This window comes from Euphorbia lathyris, chromosome 1 (genome assembly GCF_963576675.1).
Source record: "Euphorbia lathyris chromosome 1, ddEupLath1.1, whole genome shotgun sequence".
Classification (NCBI taxonomy): Eukaryota; Viridiplantae; Streptophyta; class Magnoliopsida; order Malpighiales; family Euphorbiaceae; genus Euphorbia; species Euphorbia lathyris.
Window position 1 is genome coordinate 30,592,956 of NC_088910.1, and position 20,707 is coordinate 30,613,662.

A 20,707-nucleotide genomic window follows, 5' to 3' on the forward strand; every position below is an offset into this window, starting at 1 on the left:
CAGAATTTGCTTAGGTTGGCTGGTGGCTGGTTAACGATTAAATGTTATATCAATTATTTATTCAAAAGAAAATACATAATTATTTATTTCACCTTTGTCAATTTTGTACGAAGCACAGATTTAATTCTTAAAGTTTTTAGTTAAAAAAAAAAAAAATCTTGATGTTTTTAAAATAGGCTTAATACTTCATTTGTTAACTTATCTAAAAAAAACTTGATTGGTCCACGAACTTTCAAAGTGTCTTGATCTCTGAACTTACATAACATATTTAGTTAGCCTATTGAACAATAGAATATAATCAATTGATCACTCGATTGCAAAAAAAAAAAAAATTTAAATTAAATGTGGAAGATATATTCCACGCATCTTAGGATGTTATTACATAATTCAAAAATAGATTAAAAATGAAGTTATTATTTATCTTCTCTAATATTAGAACTGCATACCCCGATCTTGGTCATTTTACTTTTTTTTAAGACGCGTGCAATACATTTTTGCATTTAACTTACTTTTCTGCAACCGAGTGATCAATTGATTACATTTTACGCAAATTCAGGGGTCAATCAAGCTTTTTGGACAAGTTCAGGGGGCAAATGATGTATTAAACCTTTTAAATAATAATGACAATCAATTCATGATTAATGCAGACTTAATGATAATTAATAGAGAATTTATGACAATTAAACTCAATTAAAGCAATGAAGTTGCAAAAGAAAGTATATATACCATAACTAGGGAATGCTACAAGTAAGTTAACAATTTTTTTTTCAATAGTGATTATTCTTCTAGGATATTACTAACTTTATCATTAGAGTGTCCATGGTCGAACCCAATAACGTCCCATAGCGGAGACACTAGTAGAACCACCAGTGGAGAAAAAATGGTTGTTATCAAAATGTTGCGGTGAGCATATACTCTAATAAATAAAATATCACGAAATCTTGATTGTATAGAGTTTCCCAATAAATAAAACAACGAAGTCAACATAATAGAAACTTCAACCTCAAACCTTAGCTCTACTAGTACAAACGAATCTATCCAAAGATAGAGTTCTGTATAAATTGATGGGAAAAAGGTTCACTACCGTTTATGAAGTGCTATGAATGTCATTTATGTTATTAGGATATATTAAAAAACTGTGAAGGTTAAAGATATCTTCATTAAATTTTCAGGCGCAATATGCATCACATTTTTATGCATGACAAGTGTAATATACCTTTATCGTTTGAAGTGGAACAAAATGAATGCGTAAGGCATATAAGTTTGGAAATTTATAAAAAAATATCCATTCAAGGCTATCCTACCATTTGATATCAAAGTGATACAAAGGGGCTCAGGTAATTGCAGATGATTTGAGTGTGACCAGTTTTTTGAATAAACATGCATATAATTATTAAGGTCATTATAAGTAGATGAATTTTCAAATTAGATAAACAAACTATATGATTCAATCAAGCTTACTAAACCAGAACTAATCTATTCATTAGCAAAACGAAAAGAAAGCCTAAGGTAACACGTATGAAGCCATAGCTACGGAACTGGAGAGCTTAGAACATATGGATTGTTTACCTTAGAACGAGCGTAAAATATGCTATTTGTACCGATCACCAAAAGCAGATGCCACCAATTAATGTAGCTATTTCCTCGTAACAGAGCGCTTAAAACAATAGGATAGTTTGCTCCAAAGCACCTATTTGCCCCTTCGATTCGCTTGTCTTTCTCACGATCTCGCTTATTCACCTAGTCATTCTAAAAATTCAATCACACAACCTTGATTTATGCTTTATTCCTCGCTTTCCCTTCTTTGGCTAGCCTAGCCGGGCTTTCTTTCTTCGTGACTTGTGTGTTGGCTTTATGGAAGTCTACATATCATATACCGTTTTTAGGATGTACATAGAGCTTTTTAATGATCTCTAAATGCTAATTGTATATGGATGCACAATATTGGCTACAAGTAAATAGTAATTATGTAAAATATCTTACCCAATATATTATATCATAATTTTTATGATGTTTAAAATACATATATTATCTTAGGTTACGATGTGCATTGAAATACAAAAAAGCATTGTTTTTTGAGCCACCATCATTATGGTTATTCATTATTAAAAATTCATTAGGAAAATTATATTTATGTGCAGTAGTAATCTTTATGGTTTTGCACGGTATATGTGGTATTATTAAAACAAGAACAATTAAAGCTTTATTATGGATTATTTTGACATATAATTATTTACTCGGTTTTATCCTTTGACTAAGCTCATTCCAGAGTTAGGAACTGATGTGAAGGAATTGCTAGGTTGATTTCAAGGAAAATTAAAAATTCTATAGAGAATCATTATAACAAAGACGAGGTTCCAATGGTGCCACAAATTTGTTTGCTAACATGGCCAATGCAAACAAAGTCTTCCGCCACGAAGTTTGTCCCATGGATCAAGCCTTTGATCCCCAGGGTAAGTGAGCATAACCTTTATGTCTTATCACAATCTTATAATAATGGACAGGGTATGACCCACTTCTAGAGTTGTTTTAGTACTTACCCACAAGTACAAGAGAATTGTTAATAATGCAACCAGCGCTAAACAATGGCACGTTGAAAAAGCCTATAGTGACACGTTGAAAAAGGCTTGAGTGGTACACTGAAAAAGCCTTCAATGGCACATCGAAAATGCCTTCAGTGGAATGCTGAAAAAGCCTTCAGTGGCGTATTTATTGGACGTCATTCCAAAAAGACAAAAGCCTACAGTGCAAAAACAAAGCTTTCAGTGGCATATCTATTGGACGTCATTCCAATGAGACAAAAGCCTTCAGTGGTGAAAATAAAGTCTCAGTGGCATATTTATTGATGAGACAAATACAGATGGCAAAAATAAAGCCATGTGCGGTGAATGCCTAGATGGCAAAAATAAAGCCATGTGTGGCGAATGCTTAGATGCGAAAATAAAACTTGATGTGACAAATGAAGAAAAAGGCCGACGTGGCACATGAAGAAAAAAAGCCCGGCGTGGCAAAAGAAGAAAAAAAATCTGATGTGGTGAATGCCAAAGAATGGTGAATGAAGAAAATAAAGCCCGATGTGGCGAATAAAGAAAAAGCCCGACATGGCAAATGAAGAAGAAAAAGCCCGACGTGGAAAATGGCTAGAAAGGCGAATGAAAATAGTGAATGCCAAGAATGGCAAATGAAAAGTGAAATTTTCACAAAGTATAGATACTTTGAAAAATAAATGAAGCATAAAATGGTGAATACCAAACGTATGCTAAAAGCTATAAATATGGATATAGGGCTGGTCACCTATCTATATTCTTGAATGGAAACTTACGCCATACAAAATTGAGTGGCGAATGAAAAATAAAATTTTCACAAAACAAAGAAAAAACACTTTGGAAAATGAGTAAAGGCTAGAAAAACAGTTCGTAGAGTGCTAAAACCCTGGAAGGACGAATAAATCTTAAAATGGTGAATAAAACCTAGAGTGATGAATACCTAGAATAACGGTAGAACTACGTGGCTTTGATTCTCAAAAGAATTGACTGGGTACGTAGAAAGATTGATAATAAGAAATTATCAAGTCCAAACCCAAAAAAAATTGGTATCAAATCGAGAAGTGATAGTTCTTTAAGTTAGACTCTTGAGCGTTTTCATTAGCTTATGGAACGTAAGAAGGCATTTCATGTTGAATAGAATGCTTAGAGAAGTAGGAAAGCTTAAATGATGTATCATTTTCCTATTAGTATGGGGAAATATGTTTTAAAAAAGCATTAAATGCAATGTACACTAAGAAGGTAGACAGTCCTAAAGAGCTTTTTTTACTTTTATGAGGGCTTCTAATAACATCCGAATTTATTCTTTATAGAATGAAGAATAAGGAAAATTAATAGAAATAATGAAAACTCGTTATTCCTTCTAAAAGAAGGATTAATGACAACTAATACATGATTAGTGTAGAGTTAATGACAACTAATGCAGAGTTAATGACGGTTAATGGAGAATTAATGACAATTAAGCTCAATTAAAGCAATTGAGTTGCAAAAGAAGGTATATAACCTAAGTAGGATATGCTACAAGTAAGTTAACAAATTTCTCCTATTTTCAATACTGATTATTCTCCTATGCTATTACTGACTTTATCATCAGAGTCCCATGGCCGAACCAATGACGTCTAACAGCGGAGCCACTAGTAGAACCACATAGGGTCGGCTAGGCATGGGGTGCGTCGGCCTAGGGCCCAAAAAAAGAAAAAAATTGTGTGTGTGTTATATGTATTATATATGAAAGTTAATTTTTTTTCTTAATATAGATAGTGATAAAATCATACATGAAGGTCTAATTCTTTAAAGCTCATTGATTAAAAAAAAAAAATTAAAAGAAGTGTCTAGCCTTTACACTTTAATTAGTAATTTTTATATTAAAGGGTCTCTTATTACTTATTTTGTCTAAGGCTCCTAAATTGTGAGAACCGGTCTTGGAACCGCTAGTGGAAAAAAAAAGGGTTGTTATTAGCTGGTAATCTTGGTTACTGTATCGTCTTTCTTGTTGAGCTCTGCAGTTTGTATTTTGGACTTTGATTGGCTTGGAACCTGGGGTATAAGCATGTGATTTTCAAATTAGATTCTAAAATGATGCTATTCTCTTGATGATAAGATGGGTGGATGACACTCACCCCTACTCTTGGGTTATTATTCAATGTAATTTACTTTGTGTATATGTTTGAGATGACTGTTCTATTCATACTTTTCAAAAAAGCAACCGAGCAACTGACTTGATGATGAATTTTACAGGCCTTATTAATCATCACAAGTGTAGTGTGCCTCCTAAAAGAAAAAGAAAAGTTAAAATACTCATTACACTACAAAAAAAAAGAGCCTTTACCGACAAATTTAGCTTCTATAGCGACGGTTTTTAAAACCGTCGCAGAACCATTGCTACAACAGGCGTTGCTACTTTAGTGACGGTTTTTATGAGGCGTCGGGGTAAGTTTCTATAAGAACGGTTTGGTTCTAGCGGTTTTGTGGCGGTTTGCGGCGGTTTTCTGACGGTTTTACGACAGTTTTGAATTTTTTACCAACGGTTTTGAGACGGTTTACCGACGATTTTGCAACTAGAGACTTTTAAACCTCCTTTGGACCATTTTTTTTTAATTATTTTTATTTTATATAAATATTTCAATTTATTTGGCAATTCCCCTGCCAATTTATTTGGTAAGAGGCCGCTCCTAAGACTCAAACCCGTGACCTCTTGGTCACACGACAACAACGTTTACCGTTGGCCAAGGCTCGCCCTCTCATTTCTCATACAATATAATCTAAAATTGTCAAATTGATATAACTGCTACAACAATTATCAAAACTAGCTCATTAGAAAGTAAATTTGTCAATACAAAAACGTTTCACTACGCTGTAAATTAAAATCTCTGAGAATAATTCCCTACGTGGAGAAACCTTCTTCACTTCTACAATCAAACTTGGAATTCCAGTTCGAATATAAACTTTCCTTAAGAGTTCCAATAAAATCTCTGGCAGGAGGAGCATTGTCTAGAGAATTTTTCATAGCATAGAGAGACCTTCTCTGTTTTAATCGGTTATCGAAAATCCATTATCATACCCAATGGGACGGTTATAAGAAGTGCTGCTACAAAATGGTTGTTAAAGCCCAAGTTTTTTGTAGTGCTACATTAGTGCCACACGCTAAGCTCACTATTAAATTATTATTTATTCTAAAGCAAAATCTAGAACAACAGAGACGCATACAATAGGCAAAATCTGGAACAATAGAAACATAAGACAGTCAGGTTTTATCATATGAGAAAGATATAAGACACATACAGAGGACATATGAGACAAATAAATAACATAATGGGTTAATGTTAGTACATAACATAAGACTCCAATAGGAAAAGACGTGAGATGACATTTGGTAGTCTAAGTTCATTAACTTTTGCTCACAACAAGGCCTGACAGAACACAAAATCTCCAAGTTATAAAAAAAAAAAGGGCGGCCCGGTCGCATTACGCGTCCCCGCTGAGCGAGGGTCCGGGGAGGGGTCCCACCACAAGGGTGTATTGGGGGCAAGCCTTCCCTTGCCAATTTAATTGGCAAGAGGCCGCTCCCAAGTTATATTCATATAAAATTGTACACAACCAACTATGCAAAATATTTTCCATAAAGATCTGATAGAGCTTAAAATGTTTACTCATAGCACTTGATCAACAAACATCATTCATTCTGCAGTTATACGTACCTCTTCGGCAAACCAGACTCGAGGATGTGTGCTTCCCTCAAGGACTCCAAATCGACCTGAACATAAAGGCGCATAATGAATTAGAACATAAGGTAGGATAGTTTAATTAACATCAATAATGCCAGCTTCATATTGTCTAACCCTCATTGATACTCGCATCCCATCAAGTGCCTCTCCTGCAATCCCATCAAATGCTCTGACTACAGGGTTGAACAATTCAGCCAACTCATTAACTTTGCTTCTATCCTTTAGAACTTCCTGCAAGAGAAAATCCATTGTAAGAATATCCGCAGAACATGCTTTTGTCATTGTCTCAAGAGCATTTTGTCCCAAAAATGCATTCCTCTCTTTCGGACCAATCTGATCTTCTGCATACATCCCACCATTGAACATGTTCAACTTTTACTTTCAAGTCATCCTCTTGTATATGCACAAATGAAGCTCGTTGGCTTCTAAATCCACTTTCACCCAATTCTAGCCCCATAGATGGAAGAAGCTCATGCTGAACTACATGACCTGATGGAAACATGACCCTTTAGATGAAACAAATGCACATAATAGAGGACCATATTCAAGTGGGCTTATCTTCATATTTATGCCAATCTAAACAAACATTATGTGAGGTCAATTATTGTTCTTCATTTCAACAAACTCAATGGTTATGAATAATGTTACTTAATTCATAATTTTAATGTTTAAGTTATAATCACTTGATTGGCCATTTATCAGAACTGGTATGCCTTGTTCAAACTTTTTTTTATTAAATTATTAACTAAAACTTTGTAAATAGATGTGCATATGCAAGTTGGATCAATTCTCGTTACAAATACTACTTATTTGTTTTTAGGAAACAAGCTATAGCTGAGATTATGTGTGTAGACCTATTTATTTCTATATATGCACATCTTTATTATTTTATAACATTTACGTTTAAAATAGCAATTGCCTATTCATTGTCTTCCCATTTTTAACTGTATTTCTACTGTTTCTACCATTGAAAAGTTTGCAATCATTTAATTCGATTCTTACTACCTGGGGTGGAGGGAGAAGAGCGTAGAGAGAAAACCGGTGAGTGTGAGGGAAGGCTGAGAAGAGCACAGAGAGAAGAGCGTAGAGAGAAGACCGGTGAGTGTGAGGGAAGACCGAGAAGAGCACGGAGAGAAGAGGGAGGAGCGATTACGGAGAAGAGAGAAGAGAAAATCCAAAGGAGTGGTATCATACTAAGGGAGCCGACAAACAGATAGATCGTATTGCTCTTAGATATTGGTAATGGTAATGAAAGAGTTTTGAGTTTGATGGGCTATTTTTTTTTTTTGTTTGTAAGTGTATCCACCGCCGATAGCAGTGACTATTCACTTTCGCAGATTGTTTGCACCCTCTATGAGTGGGACTGCTGGCCACGAAAATTTTTTCCATTCCCAAAGGCGATGATCGATCTCTGGACCTATTTAAGTTTAAGCAATAGGTCTTAAATTAATTTATTTAAGTTTAATTAAATACCGTAGAATGTCAAATTAAAGCAAATAGATATATATTTTGTAGTGACATTTTTTATAAGTGCATTTAAAAAAAGTGTTATTATAAGGGTATTTTTTTTTAAGTGTTAAAACAGGGAAGATCAAAAATGGCAACTAATATGATGGATTATGGAGGAGATAATTTACTTATGTACAATAATTACAATAAAAATAAAAACTACTCTTAATAGATAGAGAGCCAAAACAAAAGGTCCAACCACAAAGAATTATCCAAAACAACACCCTTATAATCTGTGGCTCATATCTACTCTACTTGTAATAATTGTTTGTATTCAAATTCTCCACAAAAAGCCCAACACTTTACTCTTTCTTCTTCTTCAACCTCATCACCATGAATGACACAGTAGACAAGCTTGTAATCTTCCTAGCAAAGAGAGACGGCATAGACAAGCTCGTGAAAACATTCCAATACGTATCAAAGCTAGTCGTTTGGCACACAGAATCAACACACCCTCACATTTCACAAAGATTCAAGCAATGGGAAGTTGCTTCTGGCCTCAGCAGAAAAGCCTTCAGAACTGGCAGATTTCTCACTGGTTTCAATGCTTTAAGACGAACCCCTGGGGTTTCGCCCACTTTCAAGTTCCTTTCTGTTCTTGCTAATGCAGGTGAAATGGTTTACTTCTTCTTTGATCACTTCCTCTGGCTATCTAGAATTGGAACTTTGGACCCTAAATTGGCTAGAAGGATGAGCTTCATTTCTGCATTTGGTGAGTCTTTTGGGTATGTGTTTTTCATTTTAGCTGATTTGATTGTTGTCAAAGAGGGAATTAAAGCTGAGAGGAAGCTGATTAGTTCTGGTAAACTTAAAGAAGATGAAGATAATAAGATTAGAAAGATAAGAGAAGATAGAGTGATGAGATTGATGGGAATATCAGCAAATGTTGCAGATTTGATTATTGCTTTGGCTGATATTGAACCAAACCCTTTCTGTAATCATGCTTTTACTCTTGGGATTTCTGGATTGGTTTCTGCTTGGGCTGGTTGGTATAGAAATTGGCCTTCATAGATTCATATATTTTTTTACATGTTTATATGTATAATTCAATCAAACTTTTTAATATATACATGAGAAACTTTATTTTTCTATGTTTTGCTTTTTGTGCTTTTTACAATAAATCATTCTACTTTTCTTTTTCTTGTGTTATTTCAGGGTAAATGATTGATAGTTTAAAATCTTTATTTGTATAACTTTCTGCTTAAATTCTCAATGAAGTGGGGGTAATTGCACTTATCATCCTTCAAGCATCATAATTGGAATGTTATGACCACAAATCTTATTACTTAACCACATCACAAATTGAATATAATTCATCCTTAGGTTCCAATAATTACTTGCCACGTGGGAGACACCTGATCAAAATTTTAATTACGGTCTATGACCTTATTTAGTAAAGTGAAGTTTGAGGTAAATTAGAGATTTCTACCATAGTTAAAAAAATTAATAGTGTTATTTGGTGAAAAACGATTCAGCGGATTAAGCTCAAACCTACTAATTTTGAGAAGACTCGTTTTAACAGTTTTTTTAATTAGAGGATTGAAAATTTTATTTTGAAAGTTTTTTATATACTCAATTACTGTTATTGCAATCTACTTTCAAATGAGTTTGTTATTGTAATGATTTACATTTTTGTTTTCAATTTATATTGTCTTTTTGTTATTATTTTTATTATTTATAGGTATGAATTTATATGCTACACCTAATTTGGAAACGAAAGATACATAGAAATAATATAAAGATACTTTTCGCAATATCAAAATAAAATAGATATATATTTCTTAATTTTCATTAATTTTACATATTAATAAAAATCTAAAAATATTTTTATCATTTAAATATATTTTTATATATTAATAAAGATACAATTATATGTGTTATACGGTATTTTCTTTAAAATATGATTAAGAATATGACTGAGACAGACTGATAATCCATTGGTGAAGAAATTTGATTAACAAAGGTCCATGATATTATTATTATAGAAAAATTTGAGATTTGTTATTTATGGTTAGTGATATTACATAATTGTTTAGATTGATAAATAAATATAAGAGTTTCGCATTTCAATTATGTATTTTTTTTATCAAATCATGAAAGTAATCCTGGAGGGTCCATAATATTATAATATTATAGTATGTAACTTTAAATTATATCCACATCCTAATTAATTCATTCGGTAGGCATACAACTGGTCTAAAGATTTATAAGATTGCTATGTCCAAAATGAGTTTCGACCCTTCACTCATTAGGTGGAAGAACCTTTACCACTCGACAATCCGCTTGGGTTATATATAATAAATAAATAAATTTTAATGGGTTTCAAAGTTTAGAAAAAATATCTTATTAATCAGCAGGGCCGGCCCTAGGCGTAGGCCCGGGGTGCGGCCGCCTAGGGCCCAAGGTTAAAAGGGGCCCAAAAAAATTAATTTTATTGAATATATATTATTTTTTTGTTATAAATTTTGTTGAACTACGCTTCGAACGATCAATCAACCACACAGAGAAACAAAGTACACAAAGATCACAGATTGGATCTTGAAACAACAATCAAAATAATACACACAGAATTTACCCTGGTTCGGCTTAACTGCCTACATACAGTAACTTCACTAATCAAAGGAGATTACAACAAGATTGAAACAGTTTCTCCTTTTCCAGAAACTCTCGTGTTTTCTCAATCCCCAATTCAGATTATCACAGTGTACACTTATGACTTAGTCTAAGAATCTCTCTTATAAAACTACTTCCCAACCCAGACCTTTTATAGCCTTTACAAGGTTGTGAAAATACCCAAAATATCCTTACTAAAAAATGTACAAACTCAGCAAGACCTACTGACCAGTGGTAACACAGCAAGACCATGTTGACCTGTATTATCACCTCAGTACCATGCTGACCACATCCATGCTGACTTGATAACTCAGCATTCCGACTTCTTGATTTTACTCTTGCTGACGGGTTGACTTACAATTACGCTGACTTGTTGACTCAGCATCATCATCAGCAAGTGATAGAAAACAACGACTTACAATCTCCACCTTGTCTTTCTATTCACTCCATCAACTAGTGAAGAAAATACACTCAAGGACCACTGACCATCCTAACCAGTTTCAAGCAATGTTCAAATTTATTACTTGAAACAGATTTGGTCAGCATGTCGGCTGGGTTATCCTCAGTTCCCACTTTCACCACCTGAACAGTACCAGTGCTAATCACATCCCTGACGAAATGCATTCTCACATCTATGTGTTTGGATTGCTCGTGAAAAACTTGATGTTTTGACAGATGTATAGCTCCTTGGCTATCACAGTAAATCTTCAAACCATCAATCTGTGTCACTCCAAGTTCCGTTAAGACTCCTCTCAGCCACATAGCTTCTTTTACTGCCTCTGTAACAGCAATAAACTCAGCTTCGGTTGTTGACAAAGTCACAACTGACTGTAGACTTGCCCTCCAACTTATTGCAGTTCCAAACACAGTGAATACGTACCCGGTTTGGGATTTTCTGGTGTCAATGCTACCAGCATAATCAGAATCAACAAAACCTGCTACATCATCCACTAGGGCTTCAGCTCCACCATAACTCAAACCTTTACTCAGTGAGCCTTTGACATACCTCAGCACCCACTTCACCGCTGACCAATGAGCTCTTCCTGGATTTGCCATGAACCTGCTGATGAGACTCATAGCATGAGCCAAATCTGGACGTGTACAGACCATCGCATACATTAGACAGCCTACAACACTCGAATATGGCACCCTCTCCATGTCTTCCTTTTCCTCATCAGTTTGAGGACTCTGCTTGCTGCTCAGCTTGAAGTGACTTGCAAGTGGAGTGAGAACGGCCTTTGAATTCGTCATACCAAAACGTTCTAACACCTTGCTCAGATAAACTGACTGACTTAGGAATAGCTTCTTTCTTCCTCTGTCTCGAGAAATTTGCATCCCTAAAATTTTCCGTGCTGACCCGAGATCCTTCATCTCAAACCGTGTGTTTAGTTGTGCCTTTAACTGATTTATGGCTGCTTTGTTTTGACAAGCTATAAGCATGTCATCAACATATAACAAGAGATAAATCTTAGAGCCATCACTAAGGTCTCTACTATACACACACCAGTCATAACTAGACCTATGAAAGTCCTGACTTATCATAAACTCATCGAACTTCATGTACCACTGTCTAGGGGACTGTTTCAGACCATATAGAGACTTCTTAAGCAAACATACCCGCTGGTCTTTATCTCCTATTTCAAAACCCTCTGGTTGTTGCATATATATGACCTCATCCAGGTTTCCATGAAGAAAAGATGTTTTGACATCCAACTGTTCTAATTCTAGATCAAAACGAGCTACAAGAGAGAGAATAATCCTTATAGACCTATGTTTAACAACCGGTGAATAGATTTCATTAAAGTCTATACCTTCCTGCTGAGTAAACCTTTTGGCCACCAACCTAGCTTTAAACCTAGGTTCCTCTACACCAGGTATCCCTTCCTTTCTTTTAAACACCCACCTTGAACCGACCAACTTCTTATCAAAAGGTTTATCTACCAAAATCCAAGTTTCATTTTTATCAAGGGATTTTATCTCATCCTTCATAGCGTTAAGCCACTGTTCCTTGTCAACCGAATTCACAGCTTCCCTATAGGTTACAGGTTCAGACTCTTGTACTTCCTTAGCAACACTAAATGCATAAGCTACAAGGTCCTCAAAACCATATCTAACCGGGGCCCTAGGGACTCTTCTTTCACGGTCTCTAACAAGTCTATAGCTTTGACTGGACTCAGTATCATTACCATCACTGACTTCTTGCTCGGTTTTACGGGCGTTTTCACTATTTTCTTCAAGCTCCACCTCATTCTTAACACTCTCAAGGTTTTGAATGGACTTAGGACTACTCGGTTCTAACTGAGTTTTTTCTTGGTTTTTCCGATAAGGAAAATCCATCTCGTTGAACACAACATTTCTGCTGACTATGGATTTCTTATAACCAGATTCTAGGCACCACAACTTATAGCCCTTGACTCCTATAGGGTAGCCTATAAAAACACATCTTAGAGCCCGAGGTTCTAATTTTCCCTGTCTAACGTGTGCAAAAGCTGAACAACCAAACACTCTAAGTTTTTCATAATCCTCTGGGTGATCAGACCACATTTGCATAGGTGTTTTAAAACCTATAGCAGATGATGGGCACCTATTGATTAGGTAACACGCAGTTTGCACTGCTTCAGCCCAGAAAGACTTAGGGAGACTGGATTGGATTAACATGCACCTAACTCTTTCTAGGATAGTCCTATTATACCTCTCTGCTAGGCCATTCTGCTGTGGAGTTCCAGGAACGGTATGATGTTTAGTTATACCTGACTTCTTGCACAAAGTGATGAAATCTTTGTCAAGAAACTCCAAACCATTGTCGGTTCTCAACCTTTTGATTTTCTTTCCTGTTTGGTTTTCCACTAACACTTTCCAATCCTTGAACGTTTGCAAAGCCTCATTCTTATGAGCTAGAATATAAACCCATACTCTTCTAGAGTAATCATCAATAAGAGTCATAAAATAGGTCCTCCCACCATGAGACTTAGTTCTTGTTGGCCCCCATAGGTCAGAGTGAATGTACTCAAGAATGTCCTGGGTTCTATGTATTGCTGACTTAGGAAACTTGACTTTACTGGACTTTCCTAAGACACGGTTCTCACAGAAATCTATCTTTCCTATGTGATCTTTACCAAGACAACCCTGCTTCCTAAGTTCATGTAAACCAACTTCACTCACGTGACCTAGTCTAAGGTGCCAAAGATTGGTTCTATCAGTTTTAGACTCGGTGAGATTTGCGGTAGAGACTAACACAGTACTACCTAGGAGTGTGTATAGGCCATTACTCATGGTACCTTTCATAACAACTAAAGGTCCTCTAGATATCCTTATGATACCCCCTTCGGCTCTATAATTGTATCCTTGTTTATCAAGCGTACCCAAAGAAATTAAATTTCTTTTCAGTTCTGGCACATACCTCACACCGGTCATAATCCTTTCTTGACCATCGAACATCTTCAGCCTAATGGAGCCTTGACCCAGTACCTTGCACAACTTGTTGTTGCCTAGAAGAACCCTCCCACCTTCCTCTTGAAAGTCTTCGAACCACGTCCTATTGGGAGTCATATGGAACGTACATCCGCTGTCCAAGATCCAGTCAGTGTTTGGATCTTTATCAGTGACAGCAAGGACCTCAGCGCTCTCATAACCTTCTTCTACCACATCGGCTTCGCCTTGATCTTTAGGCTGACCTAGACTCTTGTTCCTCTCAGGACAGTTTTTCCTGAAATGTCCTTCCTTATGGCAGTGAAAACACTTGTAGACCTTGCCTTCTTTATTGCTTGAGGATGTAGTTTTGGACTTTTTCCCGTTCTTGTTCTTTGGCTTGTGAGAGTCCTTTTTCTCAGACCTTCCACGAACAAACAATCCTTCTGCAGCTTCAGTGTTGGTGTTGGCCTCAATCTGTTTTGACTTTAGCGCCATCAAAACTTCTTCCAGACTTAGTGTTTCTCTAGCGTACTTCATGGTTTCAACAAAATGACTGAAAGACTGGGGTAAAGAATTCAAGATCATTATGGCCTGATCTTCATCTTCAATCTTTACCTCTATGTTCTCTAGGTCAATTATGATCTTTGATAAATCATCAAGATAGTCTTCAACTGGCTTGTCCTCGTTCATCTTGAAGCCGAAAAGCTTTCCCTTAAGATAAACCCGATTGGTGAGTGTCTTCGTCATGTACAACTGTTCAAGCTTGAGCCAAACCCCAGCAGCTGAGGTTTCCTTCGAAACTTCTCTTAGAACTTTATCGCCAAGATACAGGACGATCGTACTGTAAGCCAATTCAAGAAGGTCTTCTTTCTCCTCCTTCGTCATTGTCGCCGGAAATTCCTTCTCGCCCTTCAGAGCCTTCGCAACCTTCATTTGAACCAAGATTGCCTTCATCCTCTGTCTCCATAGAGCAAAATCTCCCTTACCATTGAAACGCTCGATCTCGATCTTTGTAAAACCCATTGCTCTGTTCTTGATTAGCTCTGATACCAATTGTTGAACTACGCTTCGAACGATCAATCAACCACACAGAGAAACAAAGTACACAAAGATCACAGATTGGATCTTGAAACAACAATCAAAATAATACACACAGAATTTACCCTGGTTCGGCTTAACTGCCTACATCCAGCAACTTCACTAATCAATGGAGATTACAACAAGATTGAAACAGTTTCTCCTTTTCCAGAAACTCTCGTGTTTTCCCAATCCCCAATTCAGATTATCACAGTGTACACTTATGACTTAGTCTAAGAATCTCTCTTATAAAACTACTTCCCAACCCAGACCTTTTATAGCCTTTACAAGGTTGTGAAAATACCCAAAATATCCTTACTCAAAAATGTACAAACTCAGCAAGACCTACTGACCAGTGGTAACACAGCAAGACCATGTTGACCTGTATTATCACCTCAGTACCATGCTGACCACATCCATGCTGACTTGATAACTCAGCATTCCGACTTCTTGATTTTACTCTTGCTGACGGGTTGACTTACAATTATGCTGACTTGTTGACTCAGCATCATCATCAGCAAGTGATAGAAAACAACGACTTACAAATTTAGTTATAATATCTATTGGGTCTAAAAATTGATCAAATAATATGGTATTTTAGGACTAAAATGAACCCAATTTTCTAGTTTTAAATTTTTTAGTATAATTTTTTTTATTAAGGGACCATTATCTCTTATTTCGTCTGGGGCCCCTAAAATGTCAGAACCGGCCCTGTTAATCAGCAGTTTGATATATAATTTATTAAAAGATTTAGCATAGCAAATTGCAAAATTAAAAAATAATAATAATCTATAGCATGCTGTGCTAAAGGTGATATTTTACAAATTAGGAAGAGGGCTATTGATATCTATCCGTACCATAGACGTGGCGATCACTGATTCGTTGAAGTACGTGAAATTGACGAGCATGTATTCGTGAATCTGTTGCCTTTCTTTGTGGGCGGACCTGACCGACTACTAAACGCAGTGTATTGATCGAAGCTTCGCGAGTTTGAAGAACAACTTGAGAGACTAATATCGTGGGGGTTGTTGAAGTTGACCTTTTTGGATTTCATTACAAGTCTTCTTTTATCCAACAAACATCAGATCTTATTCCTCGCCAAATTTCTTCATTTATAAGTATTTTTCAAGGTTTGCCCTATGTTTACAGTTATACCCGCACATTGAAGTCAAACTTTAGACTTCAGACTTTTCACGCATTCGGCCACTCAACAAAGAGAGGCTTCTTGTTTCTGTCTTTTGTTTGATCTTGGCTTTGGTGAGATCAGATGGCAGAAGGAGGCGTTCAGATGAGATATGTTAAGCTAACGAAAGAGCAGGCGGCTGCAGAGGACATTAAGCCTGGTGAGCTCAATCAGCCAATCGAGGTTCCTCAGGTTTCACTCTCTCTCTCTTGTCTTGTTCTTTTTCTCTACAGGTTTTAGGATTTCATTCAATTTGCAGGTTAGATCTAATGCCTGATTCGGACTGAGCTTAGTTAACTTAATTCGAATTTCATTATCTGTTACCTTAATTTGCTTCTAAACTTTTAAAATCTGATGAATTGAAGGTTTGAATTTCTTTGGCAGTTGGCTGTTCGGAAGTGCAACGAATGTGGGCAGTGTTTGCCCGAGAACTTTGAGCCTCCTACGGACGAGCCTTGGACTACTGGAATTTTTGGCTGTGCTGAAGATACTGAAAGTTGTAAGTTAATGCGTAGAATTACAATGCCATTAACTTCTTTTGATGATTTACATATTGGGATCTACCATGTCCTGTACATAATATATATGTCTCTTGTATCTTTATCTTGTGGGGGTCTGTTTGATTTTTATGTTTTTAAATTTTTCACTGTAGGCCTTTCTTGATGTAGCCATGTCTTTTCATTTCATTATAACTTTAACTTGGGCATTCTGTACATCACATATTCTTCTTAAATTTGCCACTTTCAAATTTTCAATTTTCAAGAACAAGGCTAAGTTCGGAGAAGAAAAACCTGCGGGAAGAGTAAGTAAACACTCGTAACCTATGTGTTTTATGTATTTGGTTATTTTGAAACTGATTTTGTTATATGAAATTTGGAACTTGAGAATTCATACTTGGCAGCGGAGTATTCACATTGTAACTCTATAAGTATTTAATACTTTTAGGTGCATTGGACATCTATTGCCAAATCAAGGCAGTAATTTTACGAAAATAGACATTCCTGAAGAATAAACATGGTGATGACATCATATTGCTGTCATCTTTGTGGTTCTCACACTAACTGGCTTTCATACTAAGATGCTATATAGTTGGATTGAGAGGCTATGCAATCTGTTTTGTTTACCATCAGTGGCCAATTGGTCTATGGTAGCGTTTTTTAGCCTTTGGTGCAGTACCAAACTTGTTTGGAGTAGTTCCCCGTACAAAATTTTGTTGAACTTTTGTTTTGTCTACTTTAAGTTTGGCCACAGATTAGGATGGCTTTTTTAATATCCGAATCCATGAAAGGTTTTTCTAATAAGCTGTGGAACATGGTTGAATTTTTAATGAATGGGATGATGCTCTTTTAGATCTTGTATATATTGCAACTGCACTGCGTCTCATTTCCATTGAATTTTTCAGTTGGTCATCTGTATAAGCTGAAAGTAACTCACTACTTTTCCCATTTCAAAATCCTACAGGCTGGACAGGACTATTTTGTCCTTGTGTTCTATTTGGAAGAAATGTTGAAAACTTGAGAGATGACACCCCATGGACTACACCATGCATTTGCCATGCTGTTTGTGTTGAAGGTGGCTTGGCATTAGCAGTAGGAACATCAATCTTCTATGGTGTTGATCCAAGGACATCATTTTTAATTTGTGAGGGTTTACTTTTTGCTTGGTGGATGTGTGGTATATACACTGGTATTGCCCGGCAATCCTTACAGAAGAAATATCACCTTAAGGTAATCCTATATTCTCTTGTATACCCCTTATGCTAACAAATCCCATATGGATCCTTCAAATCTTTTTTGGAGATACATCAAAACTGTGCATGCGCATTGGTAGCTTTATAGAGAATAGCATGAATGAATTAGTTGGAGTCTATTATATCAGGGATTTGGAGTGAGTATGGGTTAGTGGTAAATAATATATAAATGTATTTTGTACAGGAGGGTAGCTTTTCGAGAATATTTTCTTGTAGCTTGGAGAAGGGAATTCCCTCATTTCTTGTTAATTTTCCCCTTGTTTGTTGTTGTTCTCTCCGTATTTTCTACTGTTAGCAATTTGTTAGAGAAGTCATATTGCCATTATTTTGCAAAAAAAATGTATATTTAAGCTCTTGATCTTTCTCTTATTTCTTGATTAAGCTCTTTCTCTTTCAAATTAGACACATTAAACTTTTGATCTTTGATTTTCACACACATTAAGCCCCTCATTAACAGCTCAGCTAGTCGAACTGTTAACGAGGTGCTCAATATGTGTGAAAATTTAAGATTTAAGGGCTTAATGTGTCTCATTTGAAAAATCAGGGGCTTGCTTAGTCAAGAAATAATGAAAGGTCAGGGGCTTTAATACACTTCTCTATCTCTTTTTTTCCGAAAGGACTTCTCTATCTTTTTTTAATATTAATTTGTTTCAATATCAAATGCATTGCTCAATTAATATAAATTCTTATTCTTTTATTAATTTGATGCATGTTATTGTTTTTCATGTTTACCTTGTCTAATTTACGACCTAACTCGATTTTTACCATTTAATTGTTTTGTTTGGAAAAAATATTTTCAATAAAATATTTTTTTGAACTTTCAAAAGATTTATATTTTTTAAAATTAAAATTTTATCTAAATAAATAATTGGTTATTTTTATTCTATTCAAAATTCCATAGTAAGTGAATTTCTTCAAAATATATCAAAAACAACAAGAAACTTTATTAATTTTGGCAAATGATAAAACAAGTGCAACCCACAACTATAATTTAAAAACCAATGTGTTTTTTAATTGGAATCAAAACTTTAAAGAGATAAATTTAGAAAAATTTAAATAATTATTTAAGCCCGTGGCCTTTCCATAATTTTTTTAATGAGCCCCTGCTCTTTCAAATAGACACGTTAAGCCCTCAATCTTTATTTTTCACACATTGAGCCCCTCACTTACGGCTCAATTAGCTAGCCCTTACTGAGAGGCTCAAGGCGTGTAAATCAAAGGTCATAAACTGAATGTGGCTATTTGAAAAGTTAAGGGCTTAATCAACAAAAACTGGAAAGGTCGAGGGCTTAAATATGTTTTTCCCCCGTCTTTTTCACTCATTTTCTATTACCATAATGCTGTTTATTACTGTGTTCTCTGTATCTGTTTGTTAACTCCATATGGATGCTTCAAATCCTTTCTCGAGTTAAAAGCAGTGAGTTGTACTGAAAATTGCAAATAATTTCCATATGCAACAATTAGTCTGCCTGACACTATCCGAGCATATGCTAGAGAGAGAGAGAGAGAGAGGAAGAGTGCTAAGCGATGATCTGGTCCATTTTCTGTCTGTTGTGCTTTGTAGTTTCACTTCATATATTAGCATGCTCTATTTCAAAATGTTGATAGATGTATCTTCAGAGCCCTGTCTTGTTTGTGTTATCAGCCTGTCTGAATTCAAGAAGACCCAGCAATCTGATGATGGTTTTTGGTCTTTTTTTCTCATATTGCATTTTATGAATTTCATAACTATTGCACATTTGCATGAATACTGTGATGAGGTGCATGATATATACATCTATCATTGTTCATAGTATAATATAGCCTGGTAACACAGTATGTGCACACTGGTTATCATATCATTTATTGACTCTAATGCATACTCTTTGGATCAAATTACTAATTTGAATTCATATGGGTGTTCCATAAATTGATGCCTTCCTGTGATCCAAAACAGAAGTCTAGTATGTTACTCAGCTCAAAGTATTCTGGACTCACAATTTGCTGATATGTTCTTGTGGATTGCAGAATTCACCATGTGATCCATGTATGGTGCACTGCTGCATGCATTGGTGTGCTATATGCCAGGAGCACAGAGAGATGAAAAGCCGCTTATCGGATAACTTTGCCATGCCAATGACCATTGTCAATCCTCCTCCTGTCCAAGAGATGAGCTCTACCAGCGAAAATCGAGATATCCAAATCGAACCATCCTCTGAAAAAGGCACCAACTTAGAGATGCAAGCGTTGTGAACCCAAAATTAGGCGAAACACAGTCCAATTAATAAGAAAAACTGATATGGAAAATACTAGTTGTAGGCAGTATCTTTATAGATAAAAAAACGCTGTTGATGTGAATGTACCATCAGAATGTTTGAATCTTTAGGGGCCGGGTGATACTTGTTTGTGGGGGTCAGGATCTTGGCTTATGAATTTTGACAAATAGACCTCGGTATATTTTACTTGTATCTACCCTATCTTTTTGGTGTATCTTTTAAATGTATTCACCTTGTGGAATTTCGTATGCAATTAAGTATCATATTTTGCTTTTTATGTTAGTAGTATGCAGCCATTGGTTTGGGGATTCACTAGATGTTTAAATATTGGATGGGGTATTTGGGTGCTCTCCAGTGATTTGAGTGTGTTCTATTGATATATATATATTTTTTTTTTTTGTTGTTGTACTATTTGAAAATTTGAAGGTCTTGTGCCGTCACATTTTCTACACTCTCCAAACCGGCCCCGATCCTTGCCTCGGAAGAGGGTTAAAATTCATTTTACAGAATTAACCCTTATCCAAAAAATTTAATACATTACCTATGCTTTTGAACCCAAATCAAATCACAGCCTTTTATTCTCATTTATATGATGAACATCAAATTTTTTTCTATTTACCATTCAATTGTGAACTCTTCAA

The 20,707-nt window shown here is 35.7% G+C and overlaps 2 protein-coding genes across 2 annotated transcripts; both read left to right on the forward strand.

Annotated features, from left to right (window-relative positions):
• The first annotated feature begins 8,033 nt into the window (after nt 1–8,033).
• On the forward strand, nt 8,034–8,913 carry LOC136226738 (peroxisomal membrane protein 11B). The gene has a single exon (XM_066015402.1). It carries the CDS (start codon nt 8,111–8,113, stop codon nt 8,786–8,788), a length of 678 nt encoding a protein of 225 aa, XP_065871474.1. The 5' UTR covers nt 8,034–8,110; the 3' UTR covers nt 8,789–8,913.
• A 6,914-nt stretch (nt 8,914–15,827) lies between these two features.
• Nucleotides 15,828–20,341, forward strand: LOC136226742 (cell number regulator 6). Its single transcript, XM_066015389.1, has 4 exons — nt 15,828–16,253; nt 16,446–16,560; nt 17,523–17,788; nt 19,819–20,341. Exons 1-4 carry the CDS (start codon nt 16,146–16,148, stop codon nt 20,041–20,043), a joined length of 714 nt encoding a protein of 237 aa, XP_065871461.1. The 5' UTR covers nt 15,828–16,145; the 3' UTR covers nt 20,044–20,341.
• Nucleotides 20,342–20,707: the final 366 nt, after the last annotated feature.

What these genes read in the sequence shown, in the direction of transcription:
- LOC136226742 (XM_066015389.1), top strand. Translation starts at nt 16,146, where the DNA reads ATGGCAGAAGGAGGCGTTCAGATGAGATATGTTAAGCTAACGAAAGAG. An exon ending in TGCTGAAGATACTGAAAGTT is followed by an intron (nt 16,561 to 17,522) that starts GTAAGTTAATGC and finishes AAAATCCTACAG; the next exon opens with GCTGGACAGGACTATTTTGT. An exon ending in AGAAGAAATATCACCTTAAG is followed by an intron (nt 17,789 to 19,818) that starts GTAATCCTATAT and finishes TGTGGATTGCAG; the next exon opens with AATTCACCATGTGATCCATG.
- LOC136226738 (XM_066015402.1), top strand. Translation starts at nt 8,111, where the DNA reads ATGAATGACACAGTAGACAAGCTTGTAATCTTCCTAGCAAAGAGAGAC.